Below are 24,140 nucleotides of genomic sequence, written 5' to 3'. Positions count from 1 at the left end.
ATCCGCTCCTGCTCTTGCCCTTCTCCCCCTCAGCCCCTCATTTCCGGTCTCGTCTCTTTCCCCCTTCGGGCGATTGATGCCCACTGCGCTGCCTGACGACGTGGCGGGGAACGAGCCACCGAAGCGGCAAGGTGGGGATTGGGCGACCGATGGGTGACGGGCCGACACAGAAGGCATTGGCCAAGAAGAGGGAAACGGTGAGGCCTGGTGCGAGCGGGGGAAGTGAGTGGATGGCCAAGGTGGGGAAGTGGCGAGGGCGGAGGCAAGTGGCTGAGGGAAGGCAGCAGCGAGGCGGGGAGCGAGTGGCCGAAGGGGAGAAGCAGTGAGCAGACGAGCGCGGGAAGGAGCGTCCAAGAGAAGCTCGATGGCTTCTATTTGAACTATAGCTCAGAATCCATCTGCACTGCTGTAATTGTGCAAGAGAATAAGCCACATGAAACTATTTCCAAAAGCAGTATGTTAAGAGCATCATACAAAGAGCGAATTGCAAAATGCTTTACGATGAGATTATTTGGTTCTGTATTAGCACAAGTACTGTTGGGGATGGGATGGAGGCAGCGATCAGGGCCACTGTGGGGATTTGGGTTTAAGGCTGCGTTGCTTTTTGTGATATGTTGAGCAGCGCCATCTTTATTACTAGCAACTGCTGTGACATCGCAGACAGTGACGTTTCAGTGGATGAGGCTGCATTTACGCATGCGCCAGTACTGCACCACCTCGTGGTTGCGTTGTCAGCCAGCGCAGCCTTTTAAGAAAGAGGCTCATGGAATAGAAGGGTCATTGTCTAATTGGATAAAATATTGACTTAAGGACAGCAAATAGCGAGTCGTGGTAAATGGTTGTTTTTCAAACTGGAGGGTGGTAGACACTGGTGTTCCCCGGGGTTCAGTAGGACCCACTGCTTTATTTGCGATATGTTGGATATTGGAATACAGACCAGAATTTCAAAATTTGATAATGGTACGAAACTTGGAGGTGTGGCAAACAGTGAGGATGATATGAATTGCCTTCAACAGGACAGAGATTGACTAGCAGAATGAGTAGACAGGTTGCAGATGGAGTTTAATACTGACAAGTGTGAGGTGATGCATTTCAGCAGAAGGAATAGGGAGAAGCAATATGTATTTGATGGCACAGTTCTCAAGAGTGCAGGAACAAAGGGACCTCGGGGTGCATGTGCATTTATCTTTGAAGGTGACAGGACATGTTGAGAGTAGTTAGCAAAGTATATGGGATCTTGGGCTTCATAAAGTCATTAAGTACAAAAGCAGGGACTTATGCTGAACCTTTATCAATCTCTGGTTCGACATCAAGTACAGTATTGTGTCCAGTTCTGGTCACCACACCTTAGGAAGGATGTGATGGTCCTTGAGAGAGTGCAGAAGAGATTTAACAGAATAGTTCCAGGGATGGGGGATTTTAGTTACAAGTTTAGGGTTACATTCACTCCCTCCTCCACTGACGCACAGCGGCAGCATTGTGTGCCATCTACAAGATGCACTGTAGGAGCTCACCAAGGCTCCGTCGACAGCACCTTCCAAACCCGTGACCTCTACCACCTAGAAGGACAAGGGCAACAGATGCCTGGGAACACCACCACCTGCAAGTTCCCCTGCAAGCTGCACACCATCTTGACTTGGAACTATATCGCCATTTCTTCACTGTCGTTGGATCAAAATCCTGGAACTCCCTTCCTAATAGCACTGTTGGCATACCTACATCCCAAGGACTGCAGCGGTTCAAGAAGGCAGCTCACCACCACCTTCTCAAGGGAAATTAGGGAATGGCAGTAAATGCTAGCCTTGCCAGCGATGCCCACATTGCACGAACAAATAACTAAATCGGTTGGAAAAGCAGGGTTGTTCTCCTTGGAGCAAAGCAGATTAAGGGGAGATTTGATAGAGGTGTACAAGATTCTGACAGGCTTAGATAAGTTAGACAAGGAAAAACTGTTCCCATTAACTAATGGTACAAGGACTAGGGGACACAGATTGAATGTTTTGGGAAACAGATGAAGGGGGAATGTGAGAAAGTGCTTTTTTTACATAACAGGTGGTCATGACCTGGAAATCGCTGCTCACAAGGGTCATGAAAGCTAAACAGTCAAGGAAATTGGATGGCCACTTGAAGGAAATAAACTTGCAGGGCTATGGGGATCGAGCAGGGGAGTGAGACTGACTGGCTTGCTCTGCGGAGAGCCGGCATGGACTCAATGGACCGAATGGCCTGCTCCTGTTCCATAAATGACTCCATGACACGATAATTCCATTTATTTAATCCTAACTGATATTCTCAGTGCTAACCAGCAGTTTAAACAGTTGACAACTGCACCTGGATTCTACTGTACTTGCATACATCGTATTTATTGCAGCATCATCTTTAGGATGCTTTTACAGTTATATAACTTTTAACAATCTGCATGATAGTGAATGTTTTCTAATTCATGTTTTCTAATTTAGACCCACCTGATATACCAAAAAATCTCAGCTGTGAAACACGTGATTTGGAAGCACTAAACTGTACTTGGGAACCAGGGAGGTTGACTGGACTAACCTCAAAGCGTAGGACTATATATACTCTCATCGATGGGTAAGTTTCTGTATTCCTATCTGTATCATTTTTCCATTTGTAAATTTGTTTTCACTGAGGTATGAGATCTTGGTGCTTGCAAACAGAATACTTTGTGTTTTGGGTACCCAGTGTCAACATCAATTGCCCCCAACTCGGAAATGGCACGCCTAGATACAGAATAAAGCTGCCTTTATCCTGCTTCACTCATGTGCCTGAGTTTGGATTTCAGTAGAGTGGCTCCTTTCCCTGTACCAATTTTTGTGGCTTTTTTTTGTCTGAGGCTGGTGTTGATTTAGGAGCAGTTCCCAGTGAGGATCAGGCTGAAACTGCCTAAACACATTCCATGAAGTTGATCGTCAGAGGAATGTTCACCTAATTTGTTTGGATGTCATTCGAACACTGATCGCAGAGATGAAAGGCCACTGTGCAACCTGATACATCAGCTACTTCAGACCATATTTTGTAAGCTGTTTGTTTTCCTTTACTCCACCTGCCAAGATGTTTTTGTCTTGGGCGAGGAAACCGTTCCCAAATAACAGCATTGAGCAGGAGTATGCCTAGGTGACTAATTCGTCTGGAGTCCTTCTAGTGAGGGAGCTTCCGGGGCTTCGCTGGTTAGTTGCACTGAAGGCGTTCCAGTGTATTGTGCATGGAGCTGTGTTTTCAGGTTAAACTTTCTGCTCGCTCAGGTAGATGAAAATGATCCCATGACACCATTTCATACAAGAACTGGGGAGTTCTAGGCCATCTTTTCTCCCTCAACTAGTAATGCCAAAAACAGGGTATTCAGTTGTTGATTTGTCTGTTTGTGGAACTGGCTGCCCCATTTCTCTATATGTTGACAATGGCCACACTTTATCCTTTCTCTATATGTGAAATTACTTTTGGCAGTTTCAACTTATGTTCCCACAGTTCAAGTTTGGAAATCAGTGACATATACTGTAAATAGAGGGCACTGTAGAGCAAAGTGCTATGCAACAATGACTACACACAGTCTCCAATGTTTGTCATTCTTTAGGTTGCCACAGAACTCTTTGATGTGTAAGGAAGCTTCAAGTATCAATCCATATTACTGGTGTGGTTTTCCTATTTCAAATGGCAGTGGTATACACAATATTTCAATAAATGCTAAAAACCCATTGGGGGAAGCGCAGTCCAGTGTAACAGTGGATATAACCCGTGTGTGTAAGTATATCACTTAAAATAAAGATTGTACTAACCCCTCTGGTATTCCTTCTCCCTTTATTACTGTAGGTATCTTTTGGAATATTTAAGATTTGCCTCTGGAGGTGCCAACAGCCCTCTCATGGTTCCTTCAAGTGCTCATCCTTCACACGTTAGCCCACTGTCAGCAGGTTGTTCAACCATGTATCATACAGTTACAGCCTAGCATATGGAGGGTGCCTTTGTTTAATAATTGTCCTTTTGAACTTCTATGTACACACAACATTGCTGACTCAAAGAACGAGTGCAGTCCAACATTTTGATATAAAATCATCATTAGTGAGGTTTCCATTAAATTCCAGCAGTTATCAAAATTTTTGTAATTGAACCCAGTTGATCCTCTTGCAGCTTTCTATTTGGTCTGAACAGTGACATTAGTGTTTATTTGCTTGAAGATACGGTAATACGTCTATATGGGGTTAAGTTGGTGATTTTTATTCTTCATTCCAGTTCACCCTTTTGCTCCTCACCAGCTGAGGCAAGAAGCCAAAACATTTGAGACTGTTACTTTGTCCTGGTCAGATAAAGTAGACTACACAGGCACCAGGCTGCTTTGTGAGATGGTGATCAGAGATGATTGGGGGAGGAACATGTCAGTAAGTAAATACACCATAAGCATTAACTTTAAAAAAAAAAATCTCCTCTTTTACTCTTTTTTGAAGCCACTAACTCTTGCTGGGACTGTCTTACTGACCTTTGCCAAGTGGCCATTTCCTCTGTGTGAACGTAAACAGCTTGACCCTGATATAACTCAACCAGCCCTAGGATGGGATGGAACTGCAACCGACTGCTGCAGTACTGCCATGGCACCAATCTATTTTCTTGGGTTTGGGGGGTGGTGGTTAATTTCTGTAGGGCAGTATCCATATCACTTAGAGGGTTTTGAGGAAGATTTTAAAAATGAGTGAGATGGCAAGAAGTTTCAGGGTGGTAGGATCGAAGTAGCTAAATGAGCAGTAATCAGTGGTGGAGCAGGTGTCATAGTTACATTGTATTTAGTATTTATGATCTATTTATTTGTCAGTAGACCAATTAGCTTGATGTCAGTGGTAAGAAAGATCATGCAATCCTCCATCAAAGATGTCATAGATGTAACATCCAGAAACTGAAAAATTGCCACAGAATAATCTCATGCTGTAAATACTTTGTAATTACAGCACAGAAACAAGCCATTCAGCCCATCAGGTACATAACAGTATTAATGGTGCACTTGAGCCTCCCCCCACCCTCCTTCATCTGATCCCATCAACATATCTTTCTATTCCTTTCCCCTTCAATGCATCTTTACTATTGACCTCAACTGCTCCATGTGTTAGCGAGTTCCACATTATAATGGCTCTCTGGGTAAAAACGTTTTTCTTGAATTCCCAATTAGATTTATTAGTTACTGTTTTTTATTTATGGCCCCTAGTTCTGTTCTTGCCCACAAGTGGGAACAATTTCTCTGTGTCTACTCTATCGAATTCTTTCATAATCTTAAAGACATCCATCAGGCTATTCCTCAGTCTTCTCTTTTCTAAGCTGTTCACTGTTTCCGGATGGGTATAACCTGCATAATCTCTTTTGCTCCTTTTCCAGTACCTCCATAATGCTTTTAATAATATGGAGACCAGAACTATTCACAGTACTCCCAAGCGTGGTCTAACCAGAATTGTATACAAGTGTAACAACTTTTCTGCATTTCAATTCTATCCCTCGAGAAATGAACCCCCGGTGCTTTATTGGCTTTTTTTTGGCCTTATTAACTTGTGTTACTACTTTTAGTAATCCCTGTGCTGCTGCACCACATTTAAACACTTAATTTTCCAATGAGTATGTGGCCTCCTTATTCTTCCAACCAAAACGCCATGGATTATTAGAGGAGCAGATGCTGCATATGGCAAATAAAGACAGAACAAGTGACTGTGATAGAGTGGGGCAAAGCCATAGAACCATTTGAAAACAGGAGAAGAATTTTGAAGTCAACCAACTGGAGCAGGTGGCTAGTGCAATCTGGAGAGTACTGAGGTGATGAAAATTTGGAGCTTTGTAAAGGAAAAGGGTACTGGTTGTAGCGTTTCGAATAAGGTGTAACTGGTGGAGAGTTGAGGTGCAGGCCAGCTAGGAGTGGTCTTGAGGGGATGGAGGCATGGACGAGGGTTTTGGCAGTTATAGAGGAAGGATGGCTGCTAGAGGTGGGCAAGATGTAGAAAGGAAGCTGAGGTTAGGTCTCTCAGTACGCCAACATTCCAGTCCTCCTGGTGTAATGGCTGGGGAAGTTATGGAGTTCAGGCCAAAAGTTCGGAAGTGCTGCTGGCAGTAAAAGGTTGGCTCCTGTTCCCAGAGGAGATCCCTCTTTTGCATCAGTATGGCAGAGCAGGCTTTTTATTTCCTTCAGTAATTGCTGAATAATTGATATCTTCTCGTCTAATCTATAAATATTTTTGTATTACAGCATAACTACTCTGTGACTGGAGGACCAAAGGATGCACGGCACATAGTAATATTAAACAAGTTACAACCCAATACGGGATATTACATCAGGGCTCGCTATTCTTCTCAGCATTTCTGGAAGTGGAGTGAATGGAGCAATGTTCTAAATGTCACAACTGAGCAAGCTGGTGAGTAACCAGGAGGGGGAGCATCTAGTGCAAAAAATGAGACATGCAAGACTTGCTGCGCCCATACACCAAGAGATGTTATTTCAGGTAGCCAGTCTAAAACAAGATCCAGAAGGTCAGACATAGCATGGTTGTACGCAGGTGAAGCTCCACCTACACTGACCCATCAAAAACTCCCATGGCCGGTACAGCATGGATTAGATACAGAGTAAAGCTCCCTCCACAATGTCCCTTCAAACATTCCCAGGGCGGGCATAGCAAGGATTAGATACAGAGTAAAGCTGTCTCCACATTGCCCGATCAGACACTTCCAGGGCAGTTACAGCACAGGTTAGGGGGATGGTGGTGTAGTGGTAGTGTTGCTGGACTAGTAGTCCAGAGGCCCTGACTAAAGCTGTGAGGACACAAGTTCAAATCCCACTATGTCAGCTGGTTAATGAATTAATAAATATAGAATTAAAAGCTAGTCTGAGTACTGGTGACCATGAAACTACCGATTGTTGTAAAAGCCCATCTGGTTCAATAACGACCTTTCAGGCAGGAAATCTGTCATCCTTACCCGGTCTGGCCTACACGTGACTCCGGACCGACAGCAGTATAGTTGCCTCTTGACATCCCTCTGAAATGGCCTAGTAAGCCACTCATTTGTAGCAAAACTGCTACAGAAAAGTCAAAAAGAAATAAAACTGGATGGACCACCCGGCCTTGAGCTAGCCTGGAAATGACAACGGCACACACTGCCCAGTCGACCCTGCAAAGTTCTCCTGGGGACTTATGCCAAAATTGGGAGAGCTGTCCCACAAATTAGTCAAGCACCAGCCTGATATTGTCATACTCATGGAATCATACCTTACACCTAATGTCCCAGAATCCTCCAACACTGTTCCTGGGTATGTCCTGTCCCACTGGTGGTGGCAGCTCAGTATACAGTCGGAAGGGAGTTTCCCTGGGAATCCTCAACATTGACTCCGGATCCTATGAAGTCTCATAGAATGGTTGCAGCACAGAAGAAGGCTATTCGGCCCTTTGTGTCCGTGCTGGCACTCTGCAAGAGCAACTCGTCCAGTCGCACTTTACTACCTTTTCTCTGTAGTCCTGCAATTTTTTATTTTCTCTTCATTTAATTCTCTTCTGAAGGACTTCATTGAATCTGCCTCCACCACAAACTCAGACAGTGCATTCCAGGTCCTCACCACTCGTGGTGTAAAAGCATTTTTCCTCTTGTCACTGTTGCTCTTCAGCCAATCACTTCAAATCTGTGTCTTATGGTTCTGGATCTTGTGGCAAATAGGAATAGTTCCTTCCTATCTACTCTGTCCATGATTTTGAGCACTTCTATCAAATCTCCTCTTAATCTTCTCTTCTCCGAGGAGAACAGACCCAGAGAAACCTCCTGCTGATTACGACCTACCGCCCTCCCTCAGCTGATGAATCAGTACTCCTCCATGTTGAACACCACTTGGAAAAAATGCTGAGGATAGCAAGGGCACAGAATGTACTCTGGGTGGGGGAACTTCAATGCCCATTGCAAATAGTGGCTTGGTAGCACAGACTAGGCCTGTGGCAGGTAGTGAGGGAACCAACAAGAGGGGAAATCTTGTTTGACCTCGCCCTCACCAAAATGCCCATTGCAGATGTGCCTATCCATGGCAGTATTGCTAGGAGTGATCACCACACAGTCCTTGTGAAGCCAAATTTCAGTACTACCATGTTAAGTGGGATCGATTCAAAACAGATCCAGCAGTTTAGAACTGGCATCCATGAAGCGCTGTGGGCCGTCTGCTGCAGCAGAATTGTATTTAACCACAATCTGTATCCTCATGGCCCGGCATATCCCTCACTGTACCATCACCATGAAGCTCGGTAATCTACCCTGGTTCAGTGAGGAACATTTTTCTTTTATTTATGGGATGTGAGCGTTTATTGCCTGTCCCTAATTGCCCTTGAGAAGGTGGTGGTGAGCCACCTACTTGAATGCTAGACCGTTTCAGAGGGCTAACCACATTGCTGTGAGCCTGGAGTCGTGTGTAGGCCAGACTGGGTAAGGATGCTAGATTTCCTGCCCTAAAGGTCGTTAGCAAACCAGATGGGTTTTTACAACAGTCCGATAGTTTCATGATCATCACTGAGACTAGAGTGGGCGGAAAATTGGCAAATGAAATTCAGTCCAGAGAAGTGAGGTATTGCATTTGGGGCGGGCAAATAAAGTGAATGAATATACAATAAACGGGAGGATATTGAGAGGGGTAGAAGAAGTGAGAGACCTTGGAGAGCATGTCCACAAGTCCTTGAAGGTGCATGACAGGTGGATAGAGTGGTGAAGAAGGCATAGTGAATGCTTTCCTTTGTTGGCCAAGGTATAGAGTACAAAAGCAGAGATGTGATGCTGGAACTGTATAGAACGTTGTTTAGGCTACAGTTGGAGTATTGCGTGCAGTTCTGGTCACCACATTACAGGAAGGATATAATTGCTCTGGAGACAGTACAGAGGAGATTTACAAGAATGTTGCCAGCGCTGGAACGTTGCAGCTATGAGGAAAGCTTGGAGAGCCTAGGGTTGTTTTCTTTGGAACTGAGGAGGGTGAGGGGTGACTTGATTGAGGTGTACAAAATTATGAGGGGCCCAGATAGAGTGGACAGGAAGGACCTGTTTCCCCTGGCGGGGAGGTCCCTTACCAGGGGGCACAGATTTAAGGTGATTGGTGGAAAGATTAGAGGGGACATGAGGGGGAAACTTTTTCACTCAGAGGGTGGTGTGTGTCTGGAATTGGCTGCCAGGAATAGCGGTGGAGGCAAAGACCCTCAATTCTTTTAAAAGGTACCTGGACATGTAGCTGAGGTGCTGTAACCTGCAGGGCTATGGACCAGGTGCTGGGAAGGTGGGATTAGTTTGGGCATATAGCTTATTTGGCCGGGGCAGACACGATGGGCTGAACGGCCGCCTTCAGTGCTGAACTTTTTATGGTTAGTCATAGAGTCGTACAGCATAGAAACAGGCCCTTCCGCCCACCGCGTCCATGCCGACCATAATGCCTATCGATACTAATCCCATCTGCCTGCATTAATTCCATATCCCTCTATGCCTTGCTCATTCAAGTACTTGTCCAGATGTCTCTTAAATGTCGCTACTGTTCCTGCCTCCACCACCACCTCGGGCAGCTCATTCCAGATCCCCACTATTCTTTGTGTGAAAAATTTACCCCTTTGATCCCCTTTAAACCTCCTCCCTCTCACCTTAAATCTATGCCCTCTAGTTTTAGTCACCCCTACCATGGGAAACAGACTCTGGCTATCTACCCTAACTATGCCTCTCATAATTTTATATACCTCTATCATGTCCCCTGTCAGCCTCCTTCACTCCAGGGAAAACAGACCTAGCCTATCCAATCTCTCTTTATAACTCAAGCCCTCCAAACCAGGCAACATCCGTGTGAATTTTTTCTGCACCCTCTCTAGCTTAATCACATCTTTCCTATAGTGCGGCGACCAGAACTGCACACAGTACTCCAAATGCGGCCTAACCAACGTCATGTACAACTGTAACATGACGTCCCAACTCTTGTACTCAATGCCTCTGCCGATGAAGGCAAGCATGCCATACGCCTTCTTCACCACCCTGTCTACCTGTGTTGCCACTTTCACGGAACTATGTACTTGCACCCCAAGGTCTCTCTGCTCAACAACACTCCCCAGGGCCCTGCCATTCACTGTATATGCTGTATATGTCCTGCCCTGGTTTAACTTCTCAAAATGCATCACTTCACACTTGTCTGCATTAAATTCCATTTGCCAATCCCTTGTCCACTCCCAGTTGATCTATATCCTGTTGTAACCTTCGACAACCTTCTTCACTATCCACTATACCACCAATTTTGGTCTCATCTGCAAACTTACTAATCATGCCCGTAACATTCACATCCAAGTCATTAACATATATGACAAACAACAGAGGGCCCAGCACCGATCCCTGCGGCACACCACTGGTCACCGACCTCTAATTTGAAAAACAACCCTCCACTACCACCCTCTGCTTCCTATCACCAAGACAATTTTGTATCCAATTTGCTAGCTCATCCCATGTGTTCGAATCTTCTGGACCAGCCGACCATGCGGGACCTTGTCAAATGCCTTGTTAAAGTCCATGTAGACAACGTCCATCGCCCTGCCCTCGTCAATCCTCTTGGTCACCTCCTCGAAAAACTCAATCAAACTCGTGAGACATGATTTCCCATGCACAAAGCCATGCTGACTATCCCTAATCAGACCATGCCTTTCCAGATGCATAGAAATCCTGTCTCAGAATCCCTTCCAATAACTTTCCCAGCACTGATGTAAGGCTCACCGGCCTGTAGTTCCCTGGCTTATCCCTGCTGCCCTTCTTAAATAAAGGCACAACATTAGCTATCCTCCAGTCTTCCGGTACCTCACCTGTGGCTAATGATGATACAAAAATCTCTGCCAGGGCCCCAGCAATCTCCTCCCTTGCTTCCCATCGCATCCTAGGATACACCTGGTCAGGCCCTGGGGATTTATCCACCTTAATGCGCTTCAAAACCTCCAACACCCCCTCCTTTGTAATGTTGATATGCTCCAGGATATCGGTGTTCCTCCCTTGAACTCACTAGCTTCCATGACCTTCTCCACGGTAAATATGGACGAGAAATGTTCATTTAAGACCTCACCCATTTCCTGTGGCTCCACACATAGATTGCCACACTGATCCTTAAGGGGACCTACTCTATCCCTACCTACCCTTTTACTCTTAATATACTTACAGAATCTTTTAGGATTCTCCTTTATCTTATCTGCTAGGGAAACTCATGGCCCCTTTTTGCCCTCCTAATTTCCTTCTTAAGTGTAGTCCTACATCCCCTATACTCCTTGAGGGACTCGCTCGATCCCAGCTGCCTATACCTGACGTATGCCTCCTTCTTTGTCCTGACCAGACCCTCAATATCTCACGTCAACCAAGGTTCCCTAAACTTGCCAGCCTTGCCCTTCAATCTAACAGGGACGTGCCGGCCCTGAACTCTTCCTATCTCACTTTTAAAAGCCTCCCACTTGCCAGACGTCCCTTTACCTGTAAACAGCCTCTCCCATTCAACTTTTGAGCGTTCCTGTCTGATGCCGTGGAAATTAGCCTTCCCCCAATTTAGGACTTCAACCTGAGGACCAGTCCTCTCCTTTTCCATAACTATCTTGAAGCTCATAAAGTTATGGTCACTGGTCCCAAAGTGCTCCCCCACTGACAAATCAACCACCTGCCCATCCTCATTTCCTAAGAGGAGGTTGAGTGTAGCCCCTTCTCGAATTGGGCTATCCACATACTGCTTCAGAAAACTATCTTGGACACACTTAACAAATTCTTCCCCATCTGGTCCCTTAGCACTAAGGCTGTCCAGTCAATATTAGGTAAGTTAAAATCACCTACTATTACAACCCTATAATTCCTACACCTATCTGTCATTTCCTTACATATATGCTCCTCCACTTCCCTCTGACTATTGGGGGGCCTATAGTATAATCCCATCAAAGTGATCACCCCTTTCTTATTTCTAAGTTCTACCATATGGCCTCGCTGGACATTCCCCCCGGGATATCCTCTCTAAGTACTGCCGTGATGTCCTCCCTAATCAATAGTGCAACTCCCCCTCCTCTCTTACCTCCACCTCTGTCACGCTGGAAAGATCGGTACCCCGGAACATTGAGCTGCCAGTCCTGCCCATCCCTCAACCACGTTTCCGTAATAACAATAATATCTCAATCCCATGTACCAATCCATGCTCTGAGTTCATCTGCCTTACCTGTAAGGCTTCTTGCATTAAAGTAAATGCAGTTTAGCCTACCAGACCTTCCATTCTCCCTGCCCGGCTTGCCTACTGGACTTGCTTGCTTTAACCTCTGCATTTTCCTCAACTATCTCATCTGAGAGATTACTACTTTGGGTCCCACCCAAAGGTTCTTTGGTTCTAGCTTTTTATTCCAGATTTATTAATTAATTGAATTAACTTCCCCAGCTGTGTAACTATGACACCTGCTGGGGACACTGGGGACTGCTTCTTTAGCTACTTCGATCCTACCACCCTGAAACTCCTTGCTATCTGACTCCTTGTTTTTAGAGGCTTCCTCAGAACCCTCTTAGTAATGGGGATACTGTCCTACAGAAATTAACCACTACCCCCCCAAACCCAGGAAAATAGTTCAGTGCCATGGCAGTGTTGCAGTTCCCATTCAGTCGTGAGATGTGGGCATCACTGGTTAGGCCAGCATTTATTGCCCATCCCTAATTGCCCTTGAACTCTGTGGCTTCTTAGCTATTTCAGAGGGCATTTAAGAGTCAAGCAATTAAAAAAGGCTTCAACCAATCTTCTTCACTCCACGTGATATCAAGAAATGGCTGAAGGTCCTGGATACTGCCAAGGCTATGAGCAATAGTACTGAAGACTTGTGCTCCAGAACTAGTTGCTCCTCTAACCAAGCTGTTCCAGTACAGCTACAACACTGGCATCTACCCAGCAATGTGGAAAATTGCCCAGATGTGTCCTGTACACAAAAAAACAGGGCAAATCCGACCCAGCCAGTTATCGCCCTGTGAGTCCACTCCCGATCATCAGCAAAGTGATTGAAGGGGTCGTTGACAGTAGTATTAAGGGGAACTTGCTTACTGATGTTCAGTTTGGGTTCCGCCAGGGCTACTCAGCTCCTGACCTCATTACAGCCTTGTTCCAAACATGGACAAAAGAGATGAGATGAGAGTGACTGCTCTTGACATCACGGCAGCATTTGACAGTATGGCATCAAGGAGCTCTATCAGAACTGGAGTCAATGGGAATCGGTGGGGGGGGGAAAACTCTCTGTAGGTTGGAGTCATACCTAGCACAAATAAAGATAGTTGTGGTTGTTGGAAGTCAATCATCTCAGTCCCAGGACATCACTGCAGGAGTTCCTCAGGCTAGTGTCCTAGGCCCAACCATCTTCAGCTGCTTCATCAATGATCTTCCATCCATCATAAGGTCAGAAGTGGGGATGTTCGCTGATTGCACAATGTTCAGCAACATTCGCGACTCCTCAGATACTGAAGCAGCCCATGTCCATATGCAGCAAGACCTGGACAACATCCAGGCTTGGGCTGATAAGTGGCAAGTAACATTCGCGCCACACAAGTGCCAGGTAATGACCATCTCAAACAAGAGAGAATCTAAACATCTCCCCTTGACATTCAATGGCATTACCATTGCTGAATCCCCCACTATCAACATCCTGGGGGTCACCATTGATCAGAAACTGAACTGGACCAGCTACAAGAGCATGTCAGAGGCTGGGAATTCTGTGGCGAGTAATTCACCTCTTGAATCACCAATGACTGTCCACCTACAAGGTACAAGTCAGGAATGTGATGGAATACTCTCCACTTGCCTGGATGGATGCAGCTCCAACAACACTCAAGAAGCTCGATGCCATCCAGGACAAAGCAGCCCACTTGATTAGCACCCCATCCACCACCTTCAACATTCACTTCCTCCATCACCGATGCACAGTGGCAGCAGTATGTATCATTTACAAGATGCACTGCTCAACTCACCAAGGCTCCTTTGACAGCACCTTCCAAACCTGCAACTTCTACCACCTAGAAGGACAAGGGCAGCAGATGCATGGGAACACCACCACCTGCAAGCTCCCCCCCCAAGCCACACACCATTCTGACTTGAAACAGTGTCGCCATTCCTTCACTGTCACTGGGTTAAAATCCTGAAATCCCTAACAGCACTGTGGGTGTAACTACACCCCAAGGACTGCAGCGGTTCAAGAAGGCACCTCACTACCACCTTCTCAATGGCAGTTAGGGATGGGGAACAAATTCCGGCATAGCCAGCGATGCCCACATCCCCCGACAGAATAAAAAAAATGCCATTGCTGAATCCCACACCATCAATATCCAGGGAGTTACCATTGACCAGAAACTCAACTGGTCCAGCCACGTAAATACTGTGGCTAGAAGAGCAGGTCAGAGGCTAGGAGTTCTGTGGTGAGTAAATCACAACCTGACCTGCCCCAAAGCCTGAGCACCATCTGCCAGTCACAAGTCAGGAGTGTGATGGAATACTCTCCACTTGCATGGATGAGTGTCGATCCAATAACACACAAGAGGCTCGATAACATCCAGGACAAAGCAACCTGCTTGATTGCACCCCATCCACCACCTTAAATGTTCACTGTTCCACCACTGACGCACAGTGGCAGCAGTGTGTACCATCTATAAGATACAATGCAGCAACTCACCAATGCTCGTTCAACAGCACCTTCCAAATAGTGACCTCTACCACCTCGATGGACAAGAGCAGCAGACACATGGAAACACCATCACCTGCAAGTTCCCCTCCAGAGCACACGCTGTCCTGAGTTGAAACTATATGTTCGTTGCTTCACTGTCACTGAGTGAAAAGCCTGGAGAACTCTTCCTAACAGCAGTAGGTGGACGGCAGCAGTTCAAGAATGAAAAAAAAGTACAGAGCACCCTCTGCACTGTTCCCATTAAGTACTTCCAGGACAGGTACAGCATGGGTTAGGTACAGATTAATGCTCCATTAATACTTCCAGATATGGAGAAGAAGAAAAACTAATCCAGTGTCTGAGATTCTGAACATCCTGCCATGTGGTAAGAGGTAGGACGTGGCCCCAGTTAAAACTATTATAAATCACAGGGATAATTCTTGAGAAGTTTATATCACCTCAGTCCTGAAATGTCACTATCCTTATACGTGTGACTCTTGACATAGTAAGCAGAAATGCAGTGGTTTTGTCGCCTGCTGCACTTATTGCTTTCTGTTTCATGTAGGTTTTGCTATTGGTGGTACTGTAGCTGCTTGAAGTTTGTGTCTTATGTCTGTGTACCATGAGTTTAGGCCAGAAACCCAGTCTAGGCAAAAGTGAGCAGCGAATTGAAGAGTGTACCCTTGCTTCTGTATTTATGTCGGATAGCACACTGTTGAACGTTGTAACAGGGCATATTGGCAAGTTGCTAAACTATAAATGTGGAACTTTTTTTTTCCCTCCTGTCCATTCTTTTCTCACGAAATGCCTGTAATTACAGCTCCATCAGCGAGCCTAGATGTTTGGAGAACAATTATGCCAAACCGAACTGTGACCGTTTACTGGAAGGTAAGGATTAGAAATGTTATTTCTAAGACACAAGGTGAAAATCTTGGCAAGTGACATCACCAAGTTTGAATATGTGATAGAAAAAAAAAATCATTCTGCAGGAAGGATGTTAAGATCTTAGGAAGTGTACAGAAGAGAGTTACCAGAATGATATCTGGGCTGTGGGACTTCAATTATGTGGTGAGACTGGAGAAACTGGGATTGTTCTCCTGATAGCAGAGAAGGTGAAGGGAAGATTGAATAGAGTTTTTCAAAATTATCAAGGGTTTTGATAGAGTGGATCTGGAGAAACCCTGTCTACTGGCAGGAAGATTGATAACCAGAGGATACAGATTTAAGATAATTGGCAAGAGAACCAGGACTGAGATGAGGCAAACTTTTTTTTTTAACGCAGTGTTGTTGTGGTCAGGAATGCATTGCCTGAAAATATGGTGGAAACATATTTCAAATGGGAATTGCAAATTTACTTGAAGGAAAAATGGTTTTCGGGGCTATGGGGAAAAAGCGGACAAGTGGACCTCATTGAATAGCCCTTTAGTTTAGAGATACAGCACTAAAACAGGCCCTTCGGCCCACCGAGTCTGTGCCGACCATCTGCCACCCATTTATACTAATCCTACACTAATCCCATATTCCTACCACATCCCCACCTGTCCCTAATATTTCCCTACCACCCTCCTATACTAGGGGCAATTTATAATGGCCAATTTACCTACCAACCTGCAAGTCTTTTGGCTTGTGGGAGGAAACCGGAGCACCCGGAGAAAACCCACGCAGACACAGGGAGAACTTGCAAACTCCACACAGGCACTACCCAGAATTGAACCCGGGTCGCTGGAGCTGTGAGGCTGCGGTGCTAACCACTGCGCCACTGTGCCGCCCTTGAAAGAGCTAACGTAAGCATAATGGGCTGATGGGCCAAATGGCTTCTTTCTGTGCACTGTTATTCTGTGATTCTCTGCTATAAGTGGTTTGGAGACTTCATGCGTAAGATTGCGAAAGAGAATGAAGGCTGAGGAATGTTCCCCATGTGCGTTGTTGGGAAGGAATGATTTGTGTTTGGATCACTAGTCTCAATGATGTCGGGACGTGGGACTCTGTGTGGAGATGTACACTTGCAGTTTAGGAAGAAGAAAAGAGGAAAGTTGAGAGGTACGCTGACTAAAGTGCTGTTGATAAAATAGGAAAAAGAAAGTTTCTGACTGAGAAAAAAGTTGGAGATGACGATGAGAAGTGAATATCTTATCAGCTGGAAAAGCTTTCCCTTACGTCCTGTTGAGGGACCAAATAAATTTGAGTGCTCTAATCTGCTTCAATCTCTCTCTCTCGCAGCCACTTTCAGCCACTGTTGCGAATGGTCCAATTTTATCCTACAATATAACTTGGACGGAGGTGGGAAGCAATTCATCAAGTACCATTGAGACATTGATGACCAATGTACAGATACACCTCGATCAAGCTGGCTACGTAATTACTGTTATGGGACAAAACAGTGTCGGGACATCACCCCCTTCTGTGATTAGGATCCCTCCACAACAGGATGGTGAGTGCTGAATGGCTTACTCCTGTCTCTATGTTGGTCCAACAATTCTTAATTTTTGGACTCCGCGAGAGCCTTCACCACTTTCTCTATAGAGGTCCTGACGACCTCTCAGTTTCCTGCTTCTGACAGAGTGCCTTTGAAATCTTGGCTGAATCTGACTGCTGCCTGTGTCTCTGGCCCTGTTTTTTTATTCCCTCTTCTTGCATTGGGAAAGGCGATGGTTATCAAACTCCTTGATAGGTGCCCGGGACCAGAAACTTCCCACACATGTGGGCCGGGATTTTGTGGAGGTCCTGATGTCGAGATTTGTGGCGGGGAAGGCCAGAGGATCGTACCGGCAGCGGCCTGCCTTGGGCCCAATGCCGGGAGTGCCGGGCCCGATTCTCCCGATGGTGGCAAGGCTCTGTGGTGGCCCCCGCGCCCCACCGACGCCAGGCGATGGGACCCAACTTTGAATATTTAAATGAAGTGAATGCATACATTTGAACAAAATTCTCAGCAATCTTACCTGGTGCCCAGGATCTTCCGAGCAGTGGCTGGCACTCACGCGCCATCACTTTCCTGTCCAGGGAAAGCTGACGCCACTGAACTGTGGAAGGGGGATACTTGGGAATTTTAGTGCAGCGAGGGAGGAGATGGGGGTGTAATCATCATTAATAGTGCGGGGGGTTGGGGAAGAGGTGACCTCTGCACTTTGATCAGTTTGGTGGTGGGGGAGGGGGGGGAAGGTCAAGTCATGCAGGTGTGTTTTGTGGCGGGGGGAGAGGGCAGCTATTACATTGGGGGGGAGGGGCGATAGTTTTTTTGTGATGCATTGTGGGGGTAGGCCTTCAAAAATTTAAATATACTGGCAGGGCTGACTGCCCTTGAAAAATGGCGCCAGCGCCTGTGCCGGCATCACAGACCCCATCCCTCCACTTAATTGGGTGGGGGTGTTGCCACACCGGCGCATTACCTTGGGCCGCAGCACACTAGTTCGCGGCAGCATGTGTGGGGAGCCATTTTTCTTGCCCGCTGCCGCATCTGGTGGTGGGAGAAGAAAATTCAACTCATGTTTAGCAATTACTGAGAAAACTCAAAAAGTTGCTCATTATATAATCTTTGGGGGTGAAAGCTTGAAGTAGCATCTCAACCATTTAACTTCTTCTGATCTCTAATTCTGTAATTATGATCTTGGATTTGGAGGCCTGGACTATTATGATGGGGTTCAGAAGCCCACAGGGCTCCACTGATACTACCAGACCTGCTGTGTTTTTCCAGCAGTTTCTGTTCTTTATTTTGGATTTCCAGCATCCACAATATTTTGCACTTGTGCCACCATAAATGGATCAAACTCATTTATTTCAATGGTGTTTGTGGGACCTTGCTTTGTGCAAAATAGCTGCCAGAACAGAAACATCACTTCACAGGAATTCACTGTGCATACAATGTTTCAAAACATTGTTGAGATGTGGAGAGCCGTTTTATAAATGCTGGGCTTTGTTTTTATGCGATACTGGAGGGTAAGCAAACAGCAAAATGTAGAGGACAGGTACAAGGTCCAATACGATGCTTTACTTAATAACTCATGAAAGATGTTAGATTCCTCTTTTGTGTTTGTTTTTAAATACATTGATTATGTCGCAGGATGCTGACTGCAAAATGGTAACTAAATGCAGCTTGATAATTTTGCTAACATCACTGAATTGACCAGTTTGAAATGCTCTTGCAAAAGCGATGGCTGGGTATGCTTAATGGGGAGGTAACTAGGTATGTCGATGAGGGTAAAGCAGTTGATGTAGTCTACATGTACTTCAGTAAGGCTTTTGATAAGGTCCCGCATGGGAGATTGGTTAAGAAGTTAAGAGCCCAAGGGATCCAGGGCAATTTGGCAAATTGGATCCAAAACTAGCCTGGTGGCAGGAGGCAGAGGGAAATGGTTGAGGGTTGTTTTTGCGAGTCGAAGCCTGTCGTGTACCACAGAAGTTGGTGCTGGGACCCTTGCTGTTTGTAGTGTACATTAATGATTTAAACGTGAATATAGGATGAATGATCAGTAAGTTTGCAGATGACATGAAAACTGGTGGTGTTGTAAATAGTGAGGAGGAAAGCCTTAGATTACAGGACAATATAGATGGTCTGGTAAGATGGGTAGAGCAGTGGCAAATGGAATTTAATCCTGAGAATTGTGAGGTGCTGCATTTTGGGAGGGCTATCAAGTCAAGGGAATATACAATGGATGGTAGGTCCCTAGGAAGTACAGAGGGTCAGAGGGACCTTGGTGTACTTGTCCATAGATCATTGAAGGCAGCAGCGCAGGTAGATAAGGTGGTTAGGAAGGCATATGAGATACTTGCCAACACCAGGATGTTGCCTGGGCTGGAGCATTTCAGCTATGAAGAGAGACTGGATATGCTTGGGTTGTTTTCCTTAGAGCAGAGAAGGCGGAGGGGAGACCTGATTGAGGTATACAAAATTATGAGGGGCATAGATAGGGTAGATAGGAAGAAACTTCTTCCCTTAGCAGAGGTGAAATTAACCAGGGGGCATAGATTTAAGATAATAAAAACAAGAAATGCTGGAACCACTCAGCAGGCCTGGCAGCATCTGTGAAAAGAGAAGCAGAGTTAACGTTTTGGGTCAGTGACCCTTCTTCGGAACTGACAAATATTAGAAAAGTCACAGGTTATGAGTAGGTGAGGTGGGGGTGGGGCAAGAGATAACAAAGGAGGTCGAGATTGGGCCAGGCCACATAATAGATTTAAGGTAAGGGGCAGGAGGTTTAGAGGGGATTTGAGGAAACATTTTTTCACCCAGAGGGTGGTTGGAATTTGGAACGCACTGCCTGAAGGGGTAGTAAAGGCAGTAACACTCAAAACATTTAAAAAGTATTTAGATGAGTACTTGAATCGCCATAGCATACAAGGCTACGGGCCAAGTGCTGGAAAATGGGATTAGAATAGATAGGTGCTTGATGGCCAGCACAGACACGATGGGCCGAAGGTCCTGTTTCTGTGCTGTATAACGCTATGACTCTATAGGAGAAATGGAGTTTAAGTCCCATCATGCCCGTTCGAGAATCTGAATTCAATTTTAAAACTGGAAGTAAAAATCTGGTGTCAGTGAAAGTGACTGTGAAGCTGTTGGGGTGTTATACAAGCCCAGTTGGTTTACTAATGTCCTTCAGGGATGGAAACGTGCCAGCCTTACCCAGTCTGGCCTATGTGCAACTCCAGTCCCACATCGATTTGGTTGAATCTGTTCTCTGAAGTGACCGAGAAAGCCCCTCAGTTGAAATAAGGCTCCCCCTCTCAGGGTAACTAAGGACGAGCAATAAAGGGCGGCACAGTGGCGCAGTGGTTAGCACCGCAGCCTCACAGCTCCAGCGACCCGGGTTCAATTCTGGGTACTGCCTGTGTGGAGTTTGCAAGTTCTCCCTGTGTCTGCGTGGGTTTCCTCCGGGTGCTCCGGTTTCCTCCCACTGCCAAAGACTTGCAGGTTGATAGGTAAATTGGCCATTAGCAATTGCCCCTAGTATAGGTAGGTGGTAGGGGAATATCGGGACAGGTGGGGATGTGGTAGGAATATGGAATTAGTGTAGGATTAGTATAAATGGGTGGTTGATGGTCGGCACAGACTCGGTGGGCTGAAGGGCCTGTTTCAGTGCTGTATCTCTAAACTAAATACTGACGTTGCCAGTGAGGTCCATTTCCCGAGTATGAATGAAATAAAAACTGCGGTGCCTCCTAGTTTTGTTGTCTTACTGGGCAGTTTTACTGGATAAGGTAATTGGAGAGGCTGAAGGCACTGCCTAGTTCAGCTCCAAGCCATAGGTTCCAGCTTCCAGTTGCTGGTCTTTGCTGCATTTGGGATCTGCTTGTTGACCTTGCTGGGCTGTGAAATGGAAAGAAATTGGCCAGGATTTCTGTCCCTGATAACTATCCATTGATTTCTGCTAAAAGTGTTATTTCAAGTTTATATTTTAATAATCTATCCTGAAAATAAGTTGCCATACTCGTTTAGTTTGACGTACATGGTGACAGGAGGATGCAGGTGACCTGTGAGGGGGTCCGTCAGTGAAGCACTGTCCCTAACCTGGATTCAGCCAGTGCTGTAGATGAGTGCTACTGTGCCTCCTAGTTTTCTTGTGCTACTGAGTACACAAAGTAGCTGGAGAGCAAACCCCCGGCCTGCACCTTGCGGGATGTTCTGAGGTGATAGATCTAGGTTGCTAGAGGTTGATAGAGTAAAAGAAGAGGCCAAGTTTAAAGCTGGGGCTGAGGCTGAAGCAAAATGGTGGGGTGGGGAGTCAAGGTAAAACACTAAGGGAGTGATTGTAGGTGTGAGATGGGCACGTGGGAGAAATAGTAAATAATAAGGAATAAAAACAGAAAATGCTGGAAGCACTCAGCTGATCAGGCAGCATCTGTGGAGAGAGAATTAATCTTTCTGGTCGATGACCAAATACTGTCACTCAGCTGTTTCCTACGTTACAGCAGTGACTACACTTAGAAAGTACTTCATTGGTTGTGAAAGATGCTACATAAGTCTTTCATTTTTCATTCCTGGACACTGGTACTTGCAATGAGCTCTACAGTACAGGTGAGAGATTGCAATCATACTCCCCCATGAGGTCCTGTTTGTTTACATACCCTTTCAAACAAGTTGTCTCTAAATTTCTTTTTGTATTTTTTTCTGTTTTTTTTTTCTCTAGATGAAGATTTGGGCTATGAAAAAGCCAGTGGTGTAGGTGATGGATTTAGTGTGACCTGGCTGAGGCACCAGGCTGAGAGCTGTGGCTACACTGTACAGTGGTGTGACTTCCTGAGTGACTGTGTGTATAGCGTATACTGGAGGAAATTTCCTTCAAACTTAACAGACGCCACAATAATATCAGGTGAAGTATTTTTAATCGAAAACTGTTTTGCTTGAGAAATCTCTCTGACTATCATGCTCTCCCCCACGCTGTGGCTCGCTCTCCCCCACGCTGCGGCTCGCTCTCCCCCACGCTGCGGCTCGCTCTCCCCCACGCTGCGGCTCGCTCTCCCCCACGCTGCGGCTCGCTCTCCCCCACGCTGCGGCTCGCTCTCCCCCACGCTGCGGCTCGCTCTCCCCCACGCTGCGGCTCGCTCTCCCCCACGCTGCGGCTCGCTCTCCCCCACGCTGCGGCTCGCTCTCCCCCACGCTGCGGCTCGCTCTCCCCCACGCTGCGGCTCGCTCTCCCCCACGCTGCGGCTCGCTCTCCCCCACGCTGCGGCTCGCTCTCCCCCACGCTGCGGCTCGCTCTCCCCCACGCTGCGGCTCGCTCTCCCCCACGCTGCGGCTCGCTCTCCCCCACGCTGCGGCTCGCTCTCCCCCACGCTGCGGCTCGCTCTCCCCCACGCTGCGGCTCGCTCTCCCCCACGCTGCGGCTCGCTCTCCCCCACGCTGCGGCTCGCTCTCCCCCACGCTGCGGCTCGCTCTCCCCCACGCTGCGGCTCGCTCTCCCCCACGCTGCGGCTCGCTCTCCCCCACGCTGCGGCTCGCTCTCCCCCACGCTGCGGCTCGCTCTCCCCCCACGCTGCGGCTCGCTCTCCCCCACGCTGCGGCTCGCTCTCCCCCACGCTGCGGCTCGCTCTCCCCCACGCTGCGGCTCGCTCTCCCCCACGCTGCGGCTCGCTCTCCCCCACGCTGCGGCTCGCTCTCCCCCACGCTGCGGCTCGCTCTCCCCCCCCTCACGCTTGGGCTCGCTCTCCCCCCCTCACGCTTGGGCTCGCTCCCCCCCTCACGCTTGGGCTCGCTCTCCCCCCCTCACGCTTGGGCTCGCTCTCTCTCCCCCCCCCCCCCCCCCCCCCCCCCTCACGCTCAGGCTCGCTCTGGCTCGCCTCATCTCGCCATCTCCCTCTGGTTCTCCCCCTCTCCCTGTGGTCGTGCCCTCTCCCCCCTCACGTTCTGGTTGGCCCCCTCTCCCTCTCTCCCTCTGGCTCGTGCCTTCTCCCCTTTGGCTCGCGCCCTCTTCCCCCCCCTCCCTTTGGCTCACGCCCTCTCCCTTTCTCCCTCTGGCTCGCCCCCTCACCCCCTGTCCCTGTGGCTCGCGCCCTCTCTCTGGCACATTCTCTGGCTGACTTTCGCTGGTGTGCACCCTCTCCATCTCCCCATGCTCATCTCGATTTCCTTTCCTGATTAAATGAAATTCATGCTGACTAAGGTCACAAAAATTACAGATAAGGGAGGCCATTTAGCCCCTCCAGCACATCCCTCCATTGAAACACATGGTTCCTCCCTAACCCCTCTCAGTAACTTTCCCTATGAAACATAGAAACATAAAAAATAGGAGCAGGAGTAGGCCCTTCCGTCCTGCTCCGCCATTCAAAAAAGATCATGGTTGATCGTCTAATTCAGTACCCTGTTCCCACTTTCTCCCCTATCCCTTGATCCCTTTGGCATTAAGGAATATTATCTATCTCCTTCTTGAATATATTTATTGACTTGACCTACACTGACTTCTGCGGTAGAGAATTCCACAGGTTCATCACCCTCTGAGTGAAGAAATTTCTCCTCACCTTGGTTATAAATGGCGTACCCCATATCCTGAGACTGTGACCCCTGGTTCTGGACTCCCCAACCATCGGAACATCCTTCCTGCATCTAGCCTGTCCAGTCCCGTTAGAATTTTATAGATTTCTATGAGATCCCCTCTCATTCTTCTGAACTCTTGTGAATACAGGCCTAGTCGACCCAATCTGTACTCATTTGTCATAAGATACATGGCAAATGCAATATAATGTGGATAAATATGAGGTGGTCCACTTTGGTGGCAAAAACAAGAAAGGCAGGTTATTATCTGAATGGCGATAGATTGGGAAAGGGGGAGGTGCAGCGAGACCTGAGTGTCCTTGTGCACCAGTCGCTGAAAGTAAGCATGCAGGTGTAGCAGGCAGTTAAGAAGGCAAATGGTATGTTGGCCTTCATAGTGAGAGGATTCGAGTACAGGAGCAAGGACGTCTTGCTGCACGTATACAAGGCCTTGGTGAGACCGCATCTGGAGTATTGTGTGCAGATTTGGTCTCCGTATCTGAGGAAGG

The 24,140-nt window shown here is 47.1% G+C and overlaps 1 protein-coding gene across 4 annotated transcripts in view; it reads left to right on the top strand.

Moving 5' to 3' along the window:
* The window catches only part of LOC137368889 (leukemia inhibitory factor receptor-like), a 292,925-nt gene that overhangs the window by 233,995 nt on the left and 34,790 nt on the right, over positions 1-24,140 (top strand). For all 4 annotated transcript variants that reach the window (XM_068029136.1, XM_068029137.1, XM_068029138.1 and 1 more), the window contains 7 exons: positions 2,460-2,589; positions 3,590-3,756; positions 4,246-4,391; positions 6,230-6,395; positions 15,487-15,554; positions 16,887-17,097; positions 21,791-21,973. In XM_068029136.1, coding sequence (XP_067885237.1) covers positions 2,460-2,589; positions 3,590-3,756; positions 4,246-4,391; positions 6,230-6,395; positions 15,487-15,554; positions 16,887-17,097; positions 21,791-21,973 — 1,071 coding nt within the window. The remainder of the gene's footprint in view (positions 1-2,459; positions 2,590-3,589; positions 3,757-4,245; positions 4,392-6,229; positions 6,396-15,486; positions 15,555-16,886; positions 17,098-21,790; positions 21,974-24,140) is intronic.

The sequence above is a fragment of the Heterodontus francisci genome, chromosome 4 (assembly GCF_036365525.1).
Source record: "Heterodontus francisci isolate sHetFra1 chromosome 4, sHetFra1.hap1, whole genome shotgun sequence".
In the NCBI taxonomy this organism is placed as follows: Eukaryota; Metazoa; Chordata; class Chondrichthyes; order Heterodontiformes; family Heterodontidae; genus Heterodontus; species Heterodontus francisci.
Note: the sequence above shows the minus strand (reverse complement) of the source record. Positions and strands in the feature narration are given on the sequence as shown.